The sequence below is a fragment of the Lepidothrix coronata genome, unplaced genomic scaffold (assembly GCF_001604755.1).
Source record: "Lepidothrix coronata isolate B3197 unplaced genomic scaffold, Lepidothrix_coronata-1.0 Scaffold288, whole genome shotgun sequence".
Taxonomy (NCBI): domain Eukaryota; kingdom Metazoa; phylum Chordata; class Aves; order Passeriformes; family Pipridae; genus Lepidothrix; species Lepidothrix coronata.
This window is the reverse complement of record NW_016690468.1, coordinates 618,047-636,244: the sequence shown is the minus strand read 5'-3', so window position 1 is coordinate 636,244 and position 18,198 is coordinate 618,047. Positions and strand designations below refer to the sequence as shown.

General features: G+C 45.3%; 1 protein-coding gene across 11 annotated transcripts in view; it reads right to left on the bottom strand.

The window, feature by feature from the left end:
* The window catches only part of RABGAP1L (RAB GTPase activating protein 1 like), a 227,419-nt gene that overhangs the window by 21,153 nt on the left and 188,068 nt on the right, over positions 1-18,198 (bottom strand). The window contains exon 1 of one of the 11 annotated variants that reach the window (XM_017836923.1): positions 16,034-16,054. The exons of 9 other annotated variants lie outside the window; for them this stretch is intronic. Coding sequence is in view for 1 of the 2 variants with exons in the window: in XM_017836922.1 (XP_017692411.1) it covers positions 13,178-13,288 (111 nt within the window). In the remaining variant the exon portion in view is untranslated. Of the gene's footprint in view, positions 1-13,177; positions 14,273-16,033; positions 16,055-18,198 lie in introns of those variants that run through there. One more of the 11 variants, XM_017836922.1, reaches the window with a different exon arrangement.

Genomic DNA, 18,198 nt, shown 5'->3' with positions numbered 1-18,198 from the left:
AGCTGCCCCTCACCAACTGAGCCTGTGCACCAAGAGGTCACTGCTGCTTCTCACTGACACAACTGCTCACACTCAGCAGCCAGTGGCCTGCAGCTCTTCTAGCACCTTTTTAAATGTTAACTTTTTACCCTGCCAGAGAGCAGCGTTATTTCTCTGGCTTCACCTTGTATTCTCTTCTGAGATGAGGCAGCATTTAACTCACACGGAGTCTATCTGGCACTCAATAATCTGCCTCAACAACATCATAAATTGATATGAACAGGTCACATCCCAAACCGTGTGATGAGTACTGGAGAACAAGCCTCAGCTGCTTCATTTAACTCTGCTCCCCATTGTTTTCACCTGTTTCCACTCACAAACAACTCACAACCATTTCTTAATGCCTGGTAATTCATCCCAACAACCGTTCTTATCTATATGGTCTCCTTTAGTTTCTTATCTTTTAATTCACAGCCTGAGTAGGACCATAAAAATGGTGCTCTGGGGCTATGTGGGGGATCAGCTCCCTCTTTCACCCCTGCAGGAGCCACCCATGGCCCTGGCCTGGGCTGAGGGGAGGCCCACATGCCTGGCACACTCTCCAGGCAAACAGCACAGCAACACTTTCTTAGGAATACTGACAGTAAATGATACCTGAAACCGGGATCAGATCAGGAAAAGTGTAAGCATCAGGTCTGACACACAAAACAGCTTCCATGCTCCTTGAGAGAATATGGTGACTGATGCATGCTAGCAGCTATTTATGCTACAACCTTAACTGGGAAGTAGTACCTAAATACAGTGAAAGTCTATCTTAAGGGGCTGGGGGGAGGAATTCCTATTAGAAACCAGCCCATACTAATCTACTTATAAGATAGAAACTGGAACAGGTATGCTTAGGAACTTTGGCAGGGACTGTGCTTCACTGTTATTGTCTATTCAGCCACATTACTCAGAGGAGTTTGATAATTTATTACAGCACTTTCTTCTTCTGAGTATACACTAATAAATGGAAAAAAAATATTTAAAAGCCCATTTCCATATTCCTCAATTTAATTCCCCGGAACAGTTCGTGAATTCAACAAGGGATTTCTCAGTAAGCCCTTTCATAAGTAAGTGCATAGTGCTAGCTATGCTTGTCTTCATGGACTGATCCTGAACAAAGTGCTCATAAATTCCCTGTAAAAGCTTCTGCAATATTGATTTTTTTCTTTCTTCAGCACCATGGGGTATATTGGCTCAAACTGATGGTTATCAAATTTAGGAGACTCTTACGGTTTATAAATATTGCTCATCTGTTTATCTCAATATCTTATCTCACTGACTCATTTTATTTTTATTGTCTTCAAGCATAAAATCACGTTACGACGAGTTGTACGTGGGGAAAGAGCCATGCAGAGCATCCTAATAAAACATCCATGCAGAAGAACTGAACAAGCAGAACCCTCCTTCTGAAAAACTCCAAGGCACCGAACGCTCCATGGACTCACTGCAGTGAGGTGAGAAACAAAAATACTTTGTCTTTAGCTACCTCTGCTCAGACAAGGCTGGAAAGATTTGCTTCACCTCCTCGGGCACCCCTGGGCATGGGCAGCATGCTGAGCATCAGCATCCGCTCCAGGAGCCCTTTCCCTCACTCCATGATTCCTTTGGCTGTTCATAGGCAGTTCAGCCTGACCCTGCTGGATTCATAAATCACACACCTCTGACTCCTTCCTCCCAAATGCTTTATTGCTCCAGTGCAACCCCAGAGCTCGGAGGAGGCAGTTATCATGATGTTCATGTGACAGCCAAGGAAATGGAAGCAGAGTTGTAAAGTGATTTCCGGAACATACTGCAGACAGCCAGAGGCTGATCCAGACAGTGAAATCCTATTACCTGATTTCTGATTTCCAGCACCGCCACAATGCCAGACTGAGCGGGGTCTCTCTTTCCCAGCTTCCCGCTTCTTTTCTCTGTCTAGCACAGCGTAAACACTTCAAAACCACATTGTCCCACCACACTAACAACAAAGCCAATATTCTGTGATCTCTCCACTCTTGACATTTTTTCCTCTCTAGTTCTTGCCTCAATGTGGAAGAAAAAAAAAGGAAAGAAAAAAGCAATTAAGAATGTGTGCAGTGCTTTCCTTTCTTGTTCCTTGAAGCAGGTGATGTAATTTTCTGTTTCACTGGTGATGGATTTGCTTGGTATTTCAAGCCCCTCCAAAAGCAGATTACTGACAAAAAATTTCCCATCACACACATTGTCTTAGTTCACACTCAAATTGTACCAATTTGTTCTAGTTAATACTTCATATTTAAAATACAACTATATCAGGTTCAAGGAAGGAAACAGCTCTATTTTAAGAAATACATCTCTATTTAAACACTTGATTAGGCCAAATGAAGGCTTTAATGTAACAATTATAGATGAAGAAACTGATTCAGTGCTCTTCTGGTCTGTGCAGTCATTGCTATGGATAACTATTTTGTCCTTTCCTTTAAATGTGGCTGTCAAAAGTATCCTGTCACATCTGTCACTGGGAATAAGACTCAGAAGTAGATAAGTCATTCATTTTTCTTTTGGGAGGATGCAGCTACCAAAAAGAAAGAACAAACCCCACAGTACATGTTGACACAACAGACTTGTCTCTTGGATTAGTCTTTAAAGGAGGTCAGTGCGATGTCATATTTGGCTATTATGCAATACAATGTGAACAACTGGATCTCCAAGGAGATCTTAGCCACAAGCATGAAATCTGAGAAGAAAGAGGGCAAATCATTATTTCTCACAAAATTCTTTGTGCTGGGTAGTCTGCAAAGGAAAGTCACAGGATGGAGCACAGCTTGAAGAATTCCCGTTTCTCCTTTTGACACCGTGCAGGGAAGGGCTCACTGACACCAGGCTGGTTCACCATAGGTTTGAAATGCAGTGGAAGAGCCCCATCAGTGTTTCACCACGCTACAGCACCACATTCAGACAGCCCCACTCCACCCCACGCCATAAAGTTCATTCAACACCATCTCACTCCTGGTTTTGGGGCACAACAAAAGCCCCGAGTGTCAGATGCTGTTTTACCATCTAAGCTGTAAGGAAGGAGATGTTCCCTGAAATCCCTTGGAAGCCTACGCTGTGCTGGAGAGATCTCCTGCTGAACCTGTGCCTGTCTGAGTGCTGCTGCAGAACAGCATCTCTCCACCTTGTGTTTGGAAACAGAACTGGCAGAAATGCTCTTTTTACATCAGGGAAGCAACTCCACCCTGGCACACCTGAGAGTATCCCTTCCTTCCAGGGGAAGACTTTCCTTCCTTCTGCAAGCCAGCTCTGTAGGTTTAACAATTCCTGAAGAGAGTCTTTGGGATAACACAAATCCAACGTGAAAGCTGGCTGGAGGCAAAGGAAACCAGCATTGCCATGAATTTTTATTTCTATTTAATTCTTCCATATCAGTTCATTATGAAAATATCTCACTTGCAAATGAGACACCCACAGAAATTTATAAAAACAAGGGAAAGGCAGGTTGCAAACTTTACTGAGCACCTGCATCATTTCCCATGATTCAGAAGTGCACTGGCAGAGTCAGTGACACTGGATCATTTCCAACACCAGATCCTTTTGTCAGATTTTAATCTCTACGATGTATTTCCATTCACCTAAACCCGCTGAAACAGGCATAACACATCATTATTCCCTAGCCCTGCTGTTTAAATATCTGCTTAGTTAGGCTCAGTTAGCAAAACAGTTAAGTTAAAGGTAAGCTGAGACCAGGAGATATTCAGGAAGCACCATTGTACAGAGATCCTGCAGTAATACCGGGAAAGAGAATGGAATTTGGATTCCCTGAACTGTAACTCCAAACACTGATGTGCACTTTGACCACAGTGCTTGTGTTTGAGAGGCTGCAGGGACACCTGCAGCTAAAAATAAGGGTCAAGGAAATGATGTTCTGCCTGTGGCAGAGATGTCTCAAAAACGTTCCTTTTCAGATCCCCAAACTGCCTTTCTGCATTCAGAAATTCATTTTCACTTTGAGATACAGAGGGTTTATTATCCACTTCAAGTCTATTTGTTTTAGCAAGGAAGAGACCCCCTGAGTGGCTGAAAAGCAGTACTTGGAAATGGCTGATTACTTGCAGCTGATGTCTCGCAGCTCCTCTAGACACGGGAGCTTCCTCTCACATACAGATAAGGGCTGCAGCACAGACAACACACTGGGAAGGAACAGCCAGATCCACTCTGCCAGCCAGCACACGCTCTGCATTTCAACAGCTCTGGTCAACAGCAGCACTGTGCTGAAGGGTACCACCATCAGAAACATTCTGGGTGGAAAATATCTGTGTGCAGGTCATTTTTGTTATGCAACATAATGCCTGAACAATGAGATCTCTGCTACCAAAGACTGTCTAGGCTAAATGAAACCACCTGTATATCCCCCCAGCCACAATGAGGATCAGATAAACGGGGCAGTGACACTGCCCAGCCAGCTGGGACAAGGCCCTGCTCTGGGTAACACAGTTCCTGTGGGCAGCAGCAGTTTTTCCAGCACAGAATTTATTCAGTGGTTTGTTCCTCACAACATAACAGCTCCAAGAGGTTCTGTGCGTCTCACATATACACATTCCGACTCACAGCATTTGGTGCTGAAGGTTTTCTATGTCTCCCTGGTGACTATGCAAAATTCAAGGTACACATCATTCACTCTGATTTCGATCTAACCCATACCCACAACAATTTCAGAGCTTGGCTTGCATTTCTCAGCACATCACAGCAAGAGAAGAGAAGGGCGAGCAGGAAGACAAGCACAGCCTTCACCACCATCCCCGTGACAAGAGGATCAGACATTCAGGATAAATTCCCCAGGGATTTTCTTGCATCACTTAGCAGAGAAACAGCCTATCCCAGCTACACAGTGTTAGGGTTTGCTTCCAGTCTTGGTTACCCTGGAACTACCGCAGACCTGTCTCACAATTGCCAACACAAGGCCAGCAACTGATTGGTAACCAGGTTCAAATTATTAGTTTACCAGGGCTGTAAAACCTGTCACATTCGACATTTTTAGTCCACAGCTTTTAGCTAATAAACCCCTGGCTCAATATGTCATCCAAACCCGCCACAAGGCTGGTGAAACCAGCTGTCTGCCAGACTAGATTCCAGCTCTTCTGAGTAATCAAGCCATGTCTCGTCCCTGTCACACTCTGTGCCCAGCATGAAAAATCATCTTCTTCCTGAGATGGAGGATGGGGGCTAGATCACAACTCTGAACCATATGCCAGGTAAGCAAAGAACCTCACATTCTTTCAGCCCATGTCCTATGTGTTCATATTGTTTTAGATTAACTCTGTGCCACAGTATCAGTAAAACTGTAATGTTGTCAGACTTCACATCACATCTTTAAAATCAGCGCTGGGTTTCTCTGATGTGTAGGGAGGTCCTTGATGCTCAAAAACCTTTCATTACTTTTATCAGTATTTCAAACCTACATCATATTAAGAGCAATTACTTTTTAGTGCATTACTCCACAAGCAGAAAATAGATAGCTTTTCTATATTAAAGCTGATCCATTATGGACCTGTTGGAGCAGGTCCAGAGGAGGCCACAAAATTGCTCTGAGGACTGGAGCTGCTCTGCCATGGAGACAGGCTGGGAGAGCTGGGATTGTTCAGCCTGGAGAAGAGAAGGCTCCAGGGAGAACTTAGAGCCCTTTCCAGTGCCTAAAGGGGCTGCAAGAGAGCTCAAGAGGGACTGGAAGGGAATAGGACAAAGGGGAATAGCTTCCCATGGACAGAGGGCAGGGTTAGAATGGGATGGACTTTGCGGTCACTGAAACCCAAACCATTCTGTCATTCTGTGATTCTATACTTACACTGAGGGCTCCACGGTCCCTTCTGTATAGTTTTACCTATACTTTTGTCTGCATTTCAGCAACTAACACAATTTTTACCACATCCTCTCAAAAGCCTTGGCTTTTTCTGCTTGCCCAGCTCTATCAACAAAACTGCTAAAACCCTAAAAAAACATTCTTTCAAGCTGCACATTAAATAATAAGCATTTTGAAAATACCAGTGGGACAGTGCCCAACTCCAAGGTACCAGAAAGGCTCACTGAAGCATGGCACAGTGTTTTAGTGCAACAACTAATCCATGCTCTGCTCTGTTATCTCTCTAATCCTTCATCTGCTGAGCCAGTTCCCTCCACGCCTTGAACGAATCCAGGTTTGACCTTATTTGCACTGTTCATCCATTTGAATGTTGCCTCTGGAAGTTCAGCCTAAGTGTGGACAATCTGTGTGCTTATTCTTGCCTATACACTTGGCTTCTGGGGTCTCCAAGGTAATGGACAAATAAATATGGCATCTTACTTGTACCCTGATATTGGAACTCGGGGTTACTTTGGCAACTCTACCTTGGAGCAAAAGCACAAAACCCTGAGCGTTGTCTTGGCACAGCTTAACACTCTGCTCCAAAACAAACCACCTAGATTGTTCTGCTTTACAAGACCAGCATCACCAGCATTCCAGTCAACAGAGGAGGCTGTTGGTGAGCTCATGTTGACATAGGTAGAAGGAAGCAACAAAGAAAAAAAATGTGTGTATTAAACAGTGCCTGAAAGCACAAGCTCAACAAGGTAAAACCACTGAAATACATTTTCCAACTTCAGCACACAAATTCTTCTGAGAATTGGGTTCAAAAAGAATGAAAACAGTTGTAGACAATGAAGACAGAATGTCTGTAACTAACACATTCACCTGCATCTTCTAGGAATCAAGAAACTGGACTTCTATAAAGACATAAACTGCCTTTTCATTTAGTTTCAGTACTCCTTTCAAAGTCCATGACTGTACTGACTATATATGATCAATAATGTCTAAAAACTTATTTCAAGTTTCTTCTCCCAAATGGGCTTGTAATGGTGACAGAAACAGAAGCTGAGTTTCTCAAGTGCCCAGAAAAACTCGATTTTCCTGAAATTCCTTTTAAGAAGAAATTTAGGAAGCTGCAAAATATCCTTCTTTTGAATGTTTCAATATTCTGTTCTTATTTAAAAATGTCTATTTGAGATTGATTTAATAATTCTTTCTTGATACAATGACAATAAAAGAGGCGACAAGAAGGTATGCTTTCAGACATGAATAAAAAATAAAATCATCAGGAAATAATATAGGGTATTAATTAGGAACAAATAAAGCAGTAATTAAAACCAAATGCAGAAGAAAAAAAAAGTTCAAATTCTTTCTTGAGTTCCATTAGGCTGGATGAGATTATAAGCATATGGAAAAGAAGAAGATCCCTAAGTGTTGCTCATATGTATTAATAATTAGAGCTCAAAAGTAGTTATGAGTCATTATTGTCCAGAGAACAGCTCAGCTCTGTCAGAAATCAGGCTGCAAGTTTTTATGCAGAGCACAAGCACGGACAGAAACAGCAGATCTCTGGGCCACTCATGTTTGTTTTTAGTAAATCCTTAAAACAGCAGAGACTCCCTCAGAGCAGAACACCCTGCATTGCCAACATTTAGGCTCCACAAATCAACCCATCTGGTTGATTTGGTTGGTGAGCTGAGACCAGGAACCCACACAAATGCTCTGCAGAGCTGATAAGGATCCAGCCGATAAACTGGTTCCACACCAGCATCATTTTATAACCTGTAGGTCCCATTTTATTCCTTATCTATAGGTCTGATTAATAAAAGTAGCTTTACAGTTTAAGAGTCTTCTCTAGCGCTGTTTTTACTGCCATATGAGAGATTTATTTTCTTAAAACCCAACCCCCCCACCTGAGGAGTATCTGACAGCCACAAACATGAATTAAAAAGCTCAGGAAATGGGTCAAAAAGCTATTGACAAAAGGAATCATTATTCAATGACAGCTTTCATTTCTGGTTAATGACATTCTGGGTGTCTTCTGGGAATCATCAAAGATGCAGCTCTATCAAACACTACATCAGAGGCCTGGAAGTGAAAGATACAGTCCTGCTAATGGGATTTGGGGATGACACACGGATAGCAAGAGCAGTGAAGAACAAGAAGAACCAGAAACTGCACATATATATTTGAATTCCTGGAAACAGCTTCCTCAATTGAAACACACCACTGTGCCAACTCCAGAACAAATGCCCACAGGACTTAACTACAGCATGGAGCAGTAGTTCTCCAGCTGGGGTGGAATCCCATGAAGAGATGGGATCAGTCCCAGGGATTTGGGACTTCTCCAAAAAGTTTGGAAACTTCTGTGCTCTCTGGGAAGCACAGGGGATGGGAGGCACATGCTGGGAAAGCAGCCTGCCCTCGGCTGGGCAAGGCCTAGCTCTTCCTCCACAGCCCTCTCCCTCTTGCCTCACTGCTTGATGGCAAGCTGACCAAAATAATCCTGCAGAAATATGTTCATTTTGTTGTTTTTAAAAACGGTAATTGTATCAGCACTGCCCCACAAGCAGCGGCATCGGCACTGCTCAGGAGGCCACACAGAGCAGTGTGGGACTGGGAATAAACACTGGCACAGGGAGAATGGCAGGGAATAACACACCACCTTTGCAGTGCCAAAAATGTGACTCCGCTGTCAGAGCCAGGCTGCAGCAGAACAGCTCATGGGAACCCTGGGATGCAAAAAGATAGGGGGAAAAGGAAGGTGACTAGGGAAGGTTAACCCTGGATCATCACCAAGATCAATACTGGAATACTGCATCTAGACCTGGGAGATGCAGTTGGGAAAAAAAAATGAAGAGGATGTGGAGCAGAGCCCCTGAACTGTTTTGGGCAGGGTGTAAATGCCTTGCAGCAGGAGGTCTAAGATCCTCAGTTTGCACAAGGGAGCTGCTCCAAAGGCAAGGATCTGGCAGCTCCTGCCCCACAGAGAAGGGAGGGACAGAGATGAGACAGCTCCTTGAGACAGCCTGAGAGCAGGATCCCTCCTTCTCTTGGGCAGGGAAGGCTCAGACAAGGATTATATCTGCTGGAAAGAGCCAAGTCTCCTAACAGTGACCACCCAAACTCCCTTCTCCCTCCTCTGGCAGCAGCACCAGCAGAAATGCCACCCAGGGAAAAATGGGCTCTGAGATTGGAAGGGCCCTCCAGCAGGCACACAGACCAACCTCCAGCTCAGGCAGGGACAGCTTCATAGTCAGAGCGTGCTCCTCCGGAGGGCCTCCAAGGATGGAGGTGCCAAGGTCTCCCTGGGCAGAACTGCTTTCCCTTGTGCTGAGCCAGAACTGGCTTTGCTGCAAATCATGAGCGTTCCTTGTGTTGTCACTGTGTGACTCTGAAAGTTTGGCTCCCTCCTCTCTAGGACCTTCCTTTAGGTGGCAGACCACAGTTAGCCTGAAAAAGAGAAAGCTCAGGAGGGATATAAGCTGCCCCGACCCCCCCATCCTTCCTCGCTGTGGTCAGTGCCCTGCCTTCCCAGTGGTCCTCTGCTGTACCCACCTGAGGCTGTGACTATCCCTGTCCTCCAGGGGGCTCAGAACTGCATGCAGGGGGTGAGGTGCAGCCACACAGCTGCTGGGTGGAAGAGGACGACCATCCCACTTGGCACCTGCCTGTGCACAGCCAGCCTTGGGCACTGCAGGCACACTGCTCACTGCTCTGGTCATCCACACCACTCCCAGCCTGCACTGATCCTGTCCAGACATTTGGTCCCCAGCCTGCATAGATGATGGAGCTTTTCCTTCCCAAGGTTTTGCATTTGCCTTGCTGGACCTCAAGCAAGTTCCTCTCAGCCCACCACTTACCTTCCAGCTTCTGCCACCCAAAAATCAGGGTGTGTCTATGCCTGAAGATGCTGAACACTCTCAGCTCTGCTATCAACCCCTAGAAATGTTCAGCTGCTGCCAGGTAGACTTCAACCCATGGACCACTACACCCTGTGCTCTTCCAAGGCCACCTGAGATGTTCACTGGCTTTGCAGTTCATCACCTGCTCTGAATCTCCTCAGTTTGGCTTCAATGGGAAGCTGAGAGCCTAAAAATCCTTGTGGCAGAGTCTCCTGCATGTAACCACCAATTATTTCTGTGGAATGGCCGATAACTTCCCCGAACAGAGAGCTAAACACAGCAAGGCAGGCAGGCAAATGGAAATACAATGAAGCTTTCCAGAAGAACGTCCTTCAGCTCTGGATTAAGAGGATTATACCACTTAGAATAGCATCTTTATAACCCCTTGAGTCCAAGTTTTCTGTAGATAAGCTGAGAATTGAAATTCCCCAGAGTAAAGCTGCTCAATTCTTGCACAAGCTGCGCAGCAGTCCATTCTATGTGCTGCTTTGCATATCTGTGCAAGGTAGTTTCAGAACAACTTGAAATTTTGAAAGCAAGACCACACACCAAAACAACTGTGTGTCATGGTCACACTGCAACATGACTAATTTTATTAAAATATGTATTGGGGGATTGCTGTCACACAGTGTTGCTTTGGAGCAGATTTAACAAAACCTTATCTCAGCTCATCCACGTTTTGTTTAATTGTTTACAAGCACCAAAGCAATGCTACAAAAACACTGCTATGCTTTCCAGTGAAAAATCCATGTTTTCCATTGAAAAATACAGCTGGAAGTGATAGGACCTGGCCAACAGCAGGTAATTCTGATAGTGCCCAAGGAGTTCATACTCGTGTGGCACTGGACGTGTCAGAAGGTCACGCAGGGCTGGCCTAAAGCACAAGGAACCCACGCAGCTGTCATCTGGCCTGGCTTGGTTTTGGAGTTAAGCTTTTATCCCCTCACGTGGCGACATGTGGCTCTCTGAGCAAGAGGGACTCCTGTGCACCCTGGCCCACTGCACAACCCACAGGAACTACAAGGGTCACCAGCAGTGCCAGAAATCTTGCACCAAGACCATCCTGGCATACAAACCGCGGAACAGGATGAAAGCCTTTGCAGAAGTATTTTTTTAAACGATTCTCTGCAACCTGAGCAGCATGTTAGAAACGCCTTTAAAAATAAACAAAACTAGATTTTGCAAACCAAGACATGAACCTCAGATTGTAAAATACCTGTGCTATTAATATAAACAAACCCTCCACAAATCCTTCCTGCAGAACGTCCCTTTACATACAGTACATACCTTAGTGCAAGCTGGTGAAATGACCACGACAGAGTCAACAAGGTTTGCCCCAACTTATCCCAGCTGTCAGTTTGTCCCATGATTAAACACAGCAGCAGAGAACTGAGAGAAACTGAGTCATCAAGTCCTGTCCCTTTGCAGGACAGACTCCCACACATTGTCTAATCCTATCATAATCCTGATGAGCTTCATCTTAAACCTCCTCAGGTTGTTTGCACCATTATTTGCTTACTTAATATCCTTCAAAACCAGTTAAAAGAGCAGTGAAGTATTTCCTGTGTAAACCCAGCAAAAAACATATTTCTTAATTTATTTACTAGTACATAATGCACTGAGACAGAATCCCAGAATGGTTTGGGGTTGGAAGGGATCTTAAAGACCATCTAATTCCAACCCCATGCTGTGGGCATGGACACCTTCCGCTAGACTAGGTTACTCAAAGCCCCATGTTAACACCCAAACATGTTCATGCTCTTAGATTCAGGAAAAAAAAGCAGTTGATCAGAAGACACCCTTACACTAAAGTCTGTCATTCAGATCTTCTAAATAATAGTAATAACAATACTGTTCCTCCCACAGTTGTTCTCTGTTTACAAGGAGAGAAGTAATTTTTAAAAAGATGTTAGTTCATTCTATTTTCAGAGTGGCAAAACTCAGCTGGAGCTTCCAACACCAGTTCCAGCAGAATCCAGAGATCCACAATGCGATTCCTGTTACTAGTGCTCTGCAGAGCCCATCACTGAGCCCACCACAGCAGCACTTCCCAAAGGTTTGAACTGCAGAGTAAACCACCCATGAGATGTTTTCTTACCACAGGGATTTTAATTTAACAACTGCAAGTGCTGGCTCTAGAACACATCAGCAGTTCAGGGCAGGAGGCTCCAAGGAAACCCCACTGTCGTCATCGCTCGCTCCGAGAGACTCATCCCAGGAGCCTCTCCCAGAACCGACGGTGCCTGGCTCCAGTTAATCCTATTGCAACACCAGGACCTGTCTGCAGGGAAGGCACTGCTCTGGTCTTCCAGGCAAAGCAGTACCTGCTGCCACAGCAACCAGCTAAGGCAGAACGAGTGGAAAGGATGGGGAATGGTGGCTGGATGGTGAATTACGCGATAATTAAACATATCCAGCATGGGAAAAGTATGTGACTCCTGATGTGCTGGTTAATCAAAGCCTGCTTGGAGCCCAGCCTCCAACCAGGTCATATTAAAGCTCACAGTTCTGTCTATGCTGAATTTCCATATTTATTGCCTAACTGCTGTAATGGACCTTGGAAATTCTGGCCTAGAGGAGGCCAGAGACAGGAAAAAAGCACCATAATAGAACACCTCCCTTTGTCCCAGCTGAGGAACCACCTGGATACAAACACACACACAGCCTCAAATCTGCACAAACACGTGCTTCACTGGGCTGCTAAATAATAGACTGATTTGTATTTAGCCTGAAATATCTGCTTGTACATTAAGCTGCATGCATCTTTATTTCCAAACACTTCCTCTGACTGCTTCTAGGCAGCCTGGCTCCCACATGGGCTCAGCTGGAGAATCTGAAACCAAAGCTGAACTTCGGCACCAAATTTCAGAGCCTGCAGTTCCCTCCAAGCACTCCCTCCAGGAGGGAGGAGGATGACCACACTCTACGTGGCATTTACATAAAGAGATATGCTGCTTATGAAGTGGTTGTTCAGCTACACGGTTTTCACAGATATTTATGCTGGTTGCAGAACACAGAAGGGGAACGTCACCATTCCCAGGGAAGTGATGGACTGTCTTAGATTTAGTAACCTGCACCCCCAGAACCAGCATCTACCCTGACCCTTTAACTGACATTCTAAGACACAGAAAGTGTTTGCACCATTTAGCGCCTACAGCTGGAGAAGTTCAGTCATTTGCTGGCTTAATTATTTCAATTATTTAAAAAATACTATTTTAACTATGATCCTACTGAGCAAATCACTTTCTTGTAAACTTAGCAGCCCAGGAAGATATTTTAAATAATTTCATCTCTTTTGAAACGTTTTTATTTTGTTGATGTATGACAGCAATTTTCTGGAAAAGGCATGAAAAGAGAAACTAAGGAATGAATAGTTTTCAGCAGAAGGACCTAACTCCAGGACAGAGTATAACCTTAAGCATTACTGGCAAGGAGCAAGAGCAACACCTACCCCAGCTTTGGGCTTGCTGACTGCCACCAGGTTGGCCAGGAAGTCCTCCTCGCAGAGCTGGCTGAACACATGGGCATCGTAGGCCACCACGATGGACACCTCTTCCATCATGGTGCCACAGCCGCCGTTAGCGGCCCAGGCAGGTTGACAATCCCAGGCTGAGCCCTGGCTCAGTTCCGTGGCTGTTGTCCACACCCACCTGGAGACGCTACTGGGGAAGGAGTGTCCCGAGAGACAACATGACCCAGCAAATCGGCTCCCGCAGGGGGTTGTCCTGCCCGGGGTGCCTCTGGGATCATGGGAAGCACACTCGGCACACCTGCTCACACTGCCAACACCCGGCTCGCAAAGGGATCGGCTGCAGCCTGGGGAAGCCAGGGAACCTGTGCTGATTCCAGGATTAGGCTGAGCATGAGAAAGCAGGAGGCAAACCAGGTGAGTGTTAAGCAAGAAAAGATCCGTCAGCGCTCGACAGAAGGACTGGAATCACTGCTGTTCTTCTCCACCTTGGTAGCAATCGTTCATTCTTTATATCCAGCTTTCTCCCATGAAAGCTGATATTCTTACGAGGAGAGGCTCTCCTTCCAGTGAAGTGCTGCTTCTGTCTTATTTGTAAGTTCACAGAGATCAGTGTAATGCTGATTTCTCTAAGGCATTTCTGGAAATTTTCCAAAAGTTTCTAAATCTCTCCCTTAAAAATCTTTAAAACCACTCACTTTTGTTTTTCCACAAATCTGAACTGCATTTTGTGCCCTGTAGACACTTGGATTTTAGCAGAAGATCATGGCATCAAGTCACAACCCTCCAAAAAGAGTTCTTCAGTTTCCACACGTAACAGAGAGTAAAACAGCCCTGAAAAAATGGAGTGAGGCTGTAAAGCTCTTCTGTGAATAAACTTGTACACCTCCACAATAAAAATAAAAACAATTTATGCAATTAAAACTCCCCACAGTCAAAGGTTTTTAACCTGAATCTGGTGCTGCTCTTCTTTTAATCAAGAAGTGATGTAGAAAACAGTAAATTATTTGAAGAAATAAACAAAATATCCCAAAAGCAACTCCTTTCAGGACACTCAGGCATGGCACTTTGCTTAGACACATCCACTACATTTTTATCTTCTCTGGAAGCCTTTTCTTCCTGGTGAAAAATCATACCTGCTCAAGAAACAGAAAGCAATCCAGCCGTTCGTCTCCAAAAAGAGTCTGTGCTGGAAGCAGCAGATCTGGTAGAAGTTTCCAGTTCAGCTTGGTGGTGGCATATGGTTACACTCTTGCTTTCCAGAACAAACAGGGTCAGACACACCTTGCTTTGCTTCTTCCTCTGCTCTCTGAGTATCTTTATCAAAGACTGCAGTTATCTAAATAGCACCAGGTGCTATTTGCATTTGAATAGGGAACTTGAGCAACAGCTGAAGCAGGCAGGATTAAAACCCCAACATCTCCTCCACTTAAACAGGGGGAGAAATTACATGTTATTGCTAGGAAACAGAGAGAGTTCTAATAGGCTTATGGCAAACAAAAAATGCGGCACTTGAGGTTAAACCCTTGAGACTGAAGCAGTTTCTGATTGTGCTTAACCCTTGCAGGAGGAAGAAAGGTACCTTTGCAATGCACCTACAGTGCATTTTTTTCCCTTGTTTTTCTTCAAAGACTTGCAAATGTTTTCCAATTAATTCCCACAGTAGAAAGACTTCCAATTCCAATTCAGCTCACGGGACGGCTCTGTGTCACCTGCACTAAACTCCTACCTGCTCTGCCAAAACCCCACTCAGACTTTCCAAAGCCTTCAAACACTGCTTCCTCCTCGGCTCCATTGCCTTGGGGGTCTGGTTTCTTCTCAGGGACCCGGTTCCTTCCTTCAAGGGCTGGCTTCCTCTAGCAGTGAAAGTTCCAAGCACAGTGCTGGGAGGAGCCCCTCCCCGCCTCCTCCCAGGAGTGCTGACAAAGGCACCTGCTGCCACAGGTACAGTCCCTTCCCAAATCCCCTCCCACCCTGCTGGCACCTGCTCCAGGGGCTCCCGATGGGGACGGGCATTACCTTGGAACAGGCAGGTAGGCATAAGGGAGGGAGCAGGCAGTGCAACAACAAACAGCCCCATGTTAATGAGAGACCATTTTAATTCTGCAATAAGGGCAGGAGGTGGAGAAGGCAAATTATCAGACACAGCTGCAGCTACTTAAACCCTTCCCCACATTTAGCCAACAGGCATTTCTATTTATAAGGAATTATGGACCAGAACCTATATTACCTTTTGCTTTTCCTCTCAAACAGAAAGGTTATGATGATTTAACAGCACTAAATCTCCATGTTATTGGCTGAGTAATTCTTCTCATATCTATTCATAACAGAGAGCTTATAATTTTGGCATGTTCTAACCAGCAATTGCAAGAACTAACGACTAGTGTGACGTTGGATGATGCATCTCTTTAAATAGGATGTTTTACAGTTGTTTTTTCAAGCTAATGGAGCTGAGCTGCCCGCAAATCCCTCCAAACCTGCATTTTACATCCCCGTAAACAGCCTGTGCTGTCCCTGAATCAGCGCACAAAATTGTAACTACCAAGCCAGTTAAATATTTTGAATTAAAGTGACTGACTCAACATGTCCGCCCAGACACAGAGGCAGCATGCTCATGCCAGAGGAACTGGAAGGGAAAGGGCAAGCAGAGATGCCCTTCACCACCTCCTCAGGCCACACCACACACTCCTCCCAGCGCTTTCACACAGAGCCTTCCCCTGTGCCAGGATTTTTGGGTGCTGAAGTGATGAATAATCTAACAAAAGGCAATAAAAACCACACAGCAGCTTCATATTTCCTTAAAGCAAAGAGCTCTTCTCTGTGTAACACCACAACTACCTTGCAGCAGCCTTCCTCAAGGACCAGGAATGCAGCCCCCTCCACGACACAGCTGGGAAAGCATACGTCCAAAGCAGGAATTTTTGGAGAAGCGGAGCAACCAAGCAGTCAGGAGACAGAGGAGAGGCAGCAGAAGGACAGGTGGGCTGTAGAAAGCTGTGAACTGATTAAGGTAAGTAGCCCTAATTGCAGTTGTTGGGATTTATATGCCGGTGGATAATAGAAGTGAATGGAAAATTCCTGAATTGAGCAAACCAGCTCGCTTAGCAAAGCAAAATCCTGCTCCCTCCCAAGCTAAACTCATTCTCACTCCACCCCCAGGAATGTCTTGCTGCTATCTGACGGAGATGGGATCTTCTGACAGACGGGGAAGGGAGGTATGTGCAGCTCCTTGCTAAGCCTCCCTTTCTGCCACCAGCTCCAGGAGCACAAAGGCCTTTTCTGCAATTTGCCTTTCATGTATTAATGAATCCGGGAAGATCACAGCCATCTTCAGAGAAGGAAACGTAAAACTCCTTTCAGAGCACTTGGAATGGCATTTGGCAGTCTTCAGGATAAGTTTACGGGTCTTTTTCCCCCAAAGGGAAAATAAATAACAGTAATAACAGCTCTTCCTGTAATTCCTGTCCCCACTAATGACCCTGGAGGGCTTTATCAGGCACAACCAGCAAGTGGAAACCACCTGGTTACAAGTCCAATGCTGTGAGTCCCAGATACAGCTCTGCTCTCTCCTCACCCACACAGGGTTTGTCGACCATCAGAGAGCAGCAGGAACTGGAATGTGTTCCAGTTTTAGGCATCAGAAGGTAAATACCTTGAGATGTGTTCTGGGATTCCACGAGACCCGAACACGAAGCCGCTGCTCCCAGGAATGCCCCACACCATTCCAGATTCCAGAAACACGGTTGCCATTGCTCCTCCAAGATTTATTTTTATTATTTAAAATGTCAAATTAGCATGGCCTAATTTCCCCCCCCCCCCAGAAGTGGGTGGATGCACCTGTGTTTCTCCTAAAATAATCCTCCAAATGTGGGGGAAAATCTGGGCTTGATGTGCTTTAGCATATGTACTTAGAGGGGTAAATCCTCCCAATTTGCTTGCTCCTGGTTTGCAAGCAGGCATGATTGTAAACTCATTTACATGGATTAAAGCCAGCAAGGCCATCCTGATGGAGAGAGGAAATGTGCTCTCCCAGCAGTGGCAGAGGTCAGTGTGGCTGGAATTGCTGAGGCTGAGGAATTCCTGACAAACCAGTGATGCTGGCAAGGGCTCCCCCTCCGTGGAACTGTGCAGCCCACCTAGGGAAGAGCTGAGGGCTTCTGAGTCTTCATTTTATGGTGCCCAATACCCAAACTCCCCTCTCCCAGCCTCCCCAAACCAGCAGCATAGCTGGGACACCATCCTACAGGTACACACTCATTGTTCAGCTCAGTCCATTCAAGGTTATTTTGAAGCCTTTTAAATGAACTCATGAGCCCTTTTTGATTTTTTAAGTAATTAAATTCACATTTTTACTTTGTATTTTCATATGTCTTTCCCAGCCACTGTCACTTTCTAAGGGTGTTCCATCTAAGTTTCCTTCAGAAGTCACCTGCCTGCCAGGAATATTTTGCTTCACGAACTTCCCTCTTGTCTGCTGAGGATCTGGGTTAGAGCTGGGATGACCTTTTGCTTGTTCATGTTTTCCAGTGGTGGAGAAAGCACAGGGCTCCAACCAGCCCAAACTACCAGTGCAGTTTATTGCTTGGCCTCACAAAGAGTTGTGGTGTGATGGGTGATGGAGGAACAAGGAAAGGGCCAGACGCCCCTGAGGCAGCACTGCTACCAAGGTAAAGGAATATTGAATCTCAGTGTGAGATTTTGAAAATCCCAACCTTTAGCTGTTGAAAGCCATATTTTACAGGATATTTGAAGCATACATTGTATATGCCCAATATAACCAGTTGAGCTGAGCGTATTTCCTCCTTCCCCACCCTTTTAAATTGGAAAAATAGTGGATTTCTTTTCCTGTGTGGAAAAGCAAGGAGTGGTACCAGTGAGCTCCTCAAAAGACAAACATTCCCCCAGCCTAATGCCCTCTGACTGGGCCAGGCTAATCTGGACCAGAGAGAGCCCCACAGAAACCATGCAGAAGGAACAGCCAGAAATTCCTAATAATGCCTTAG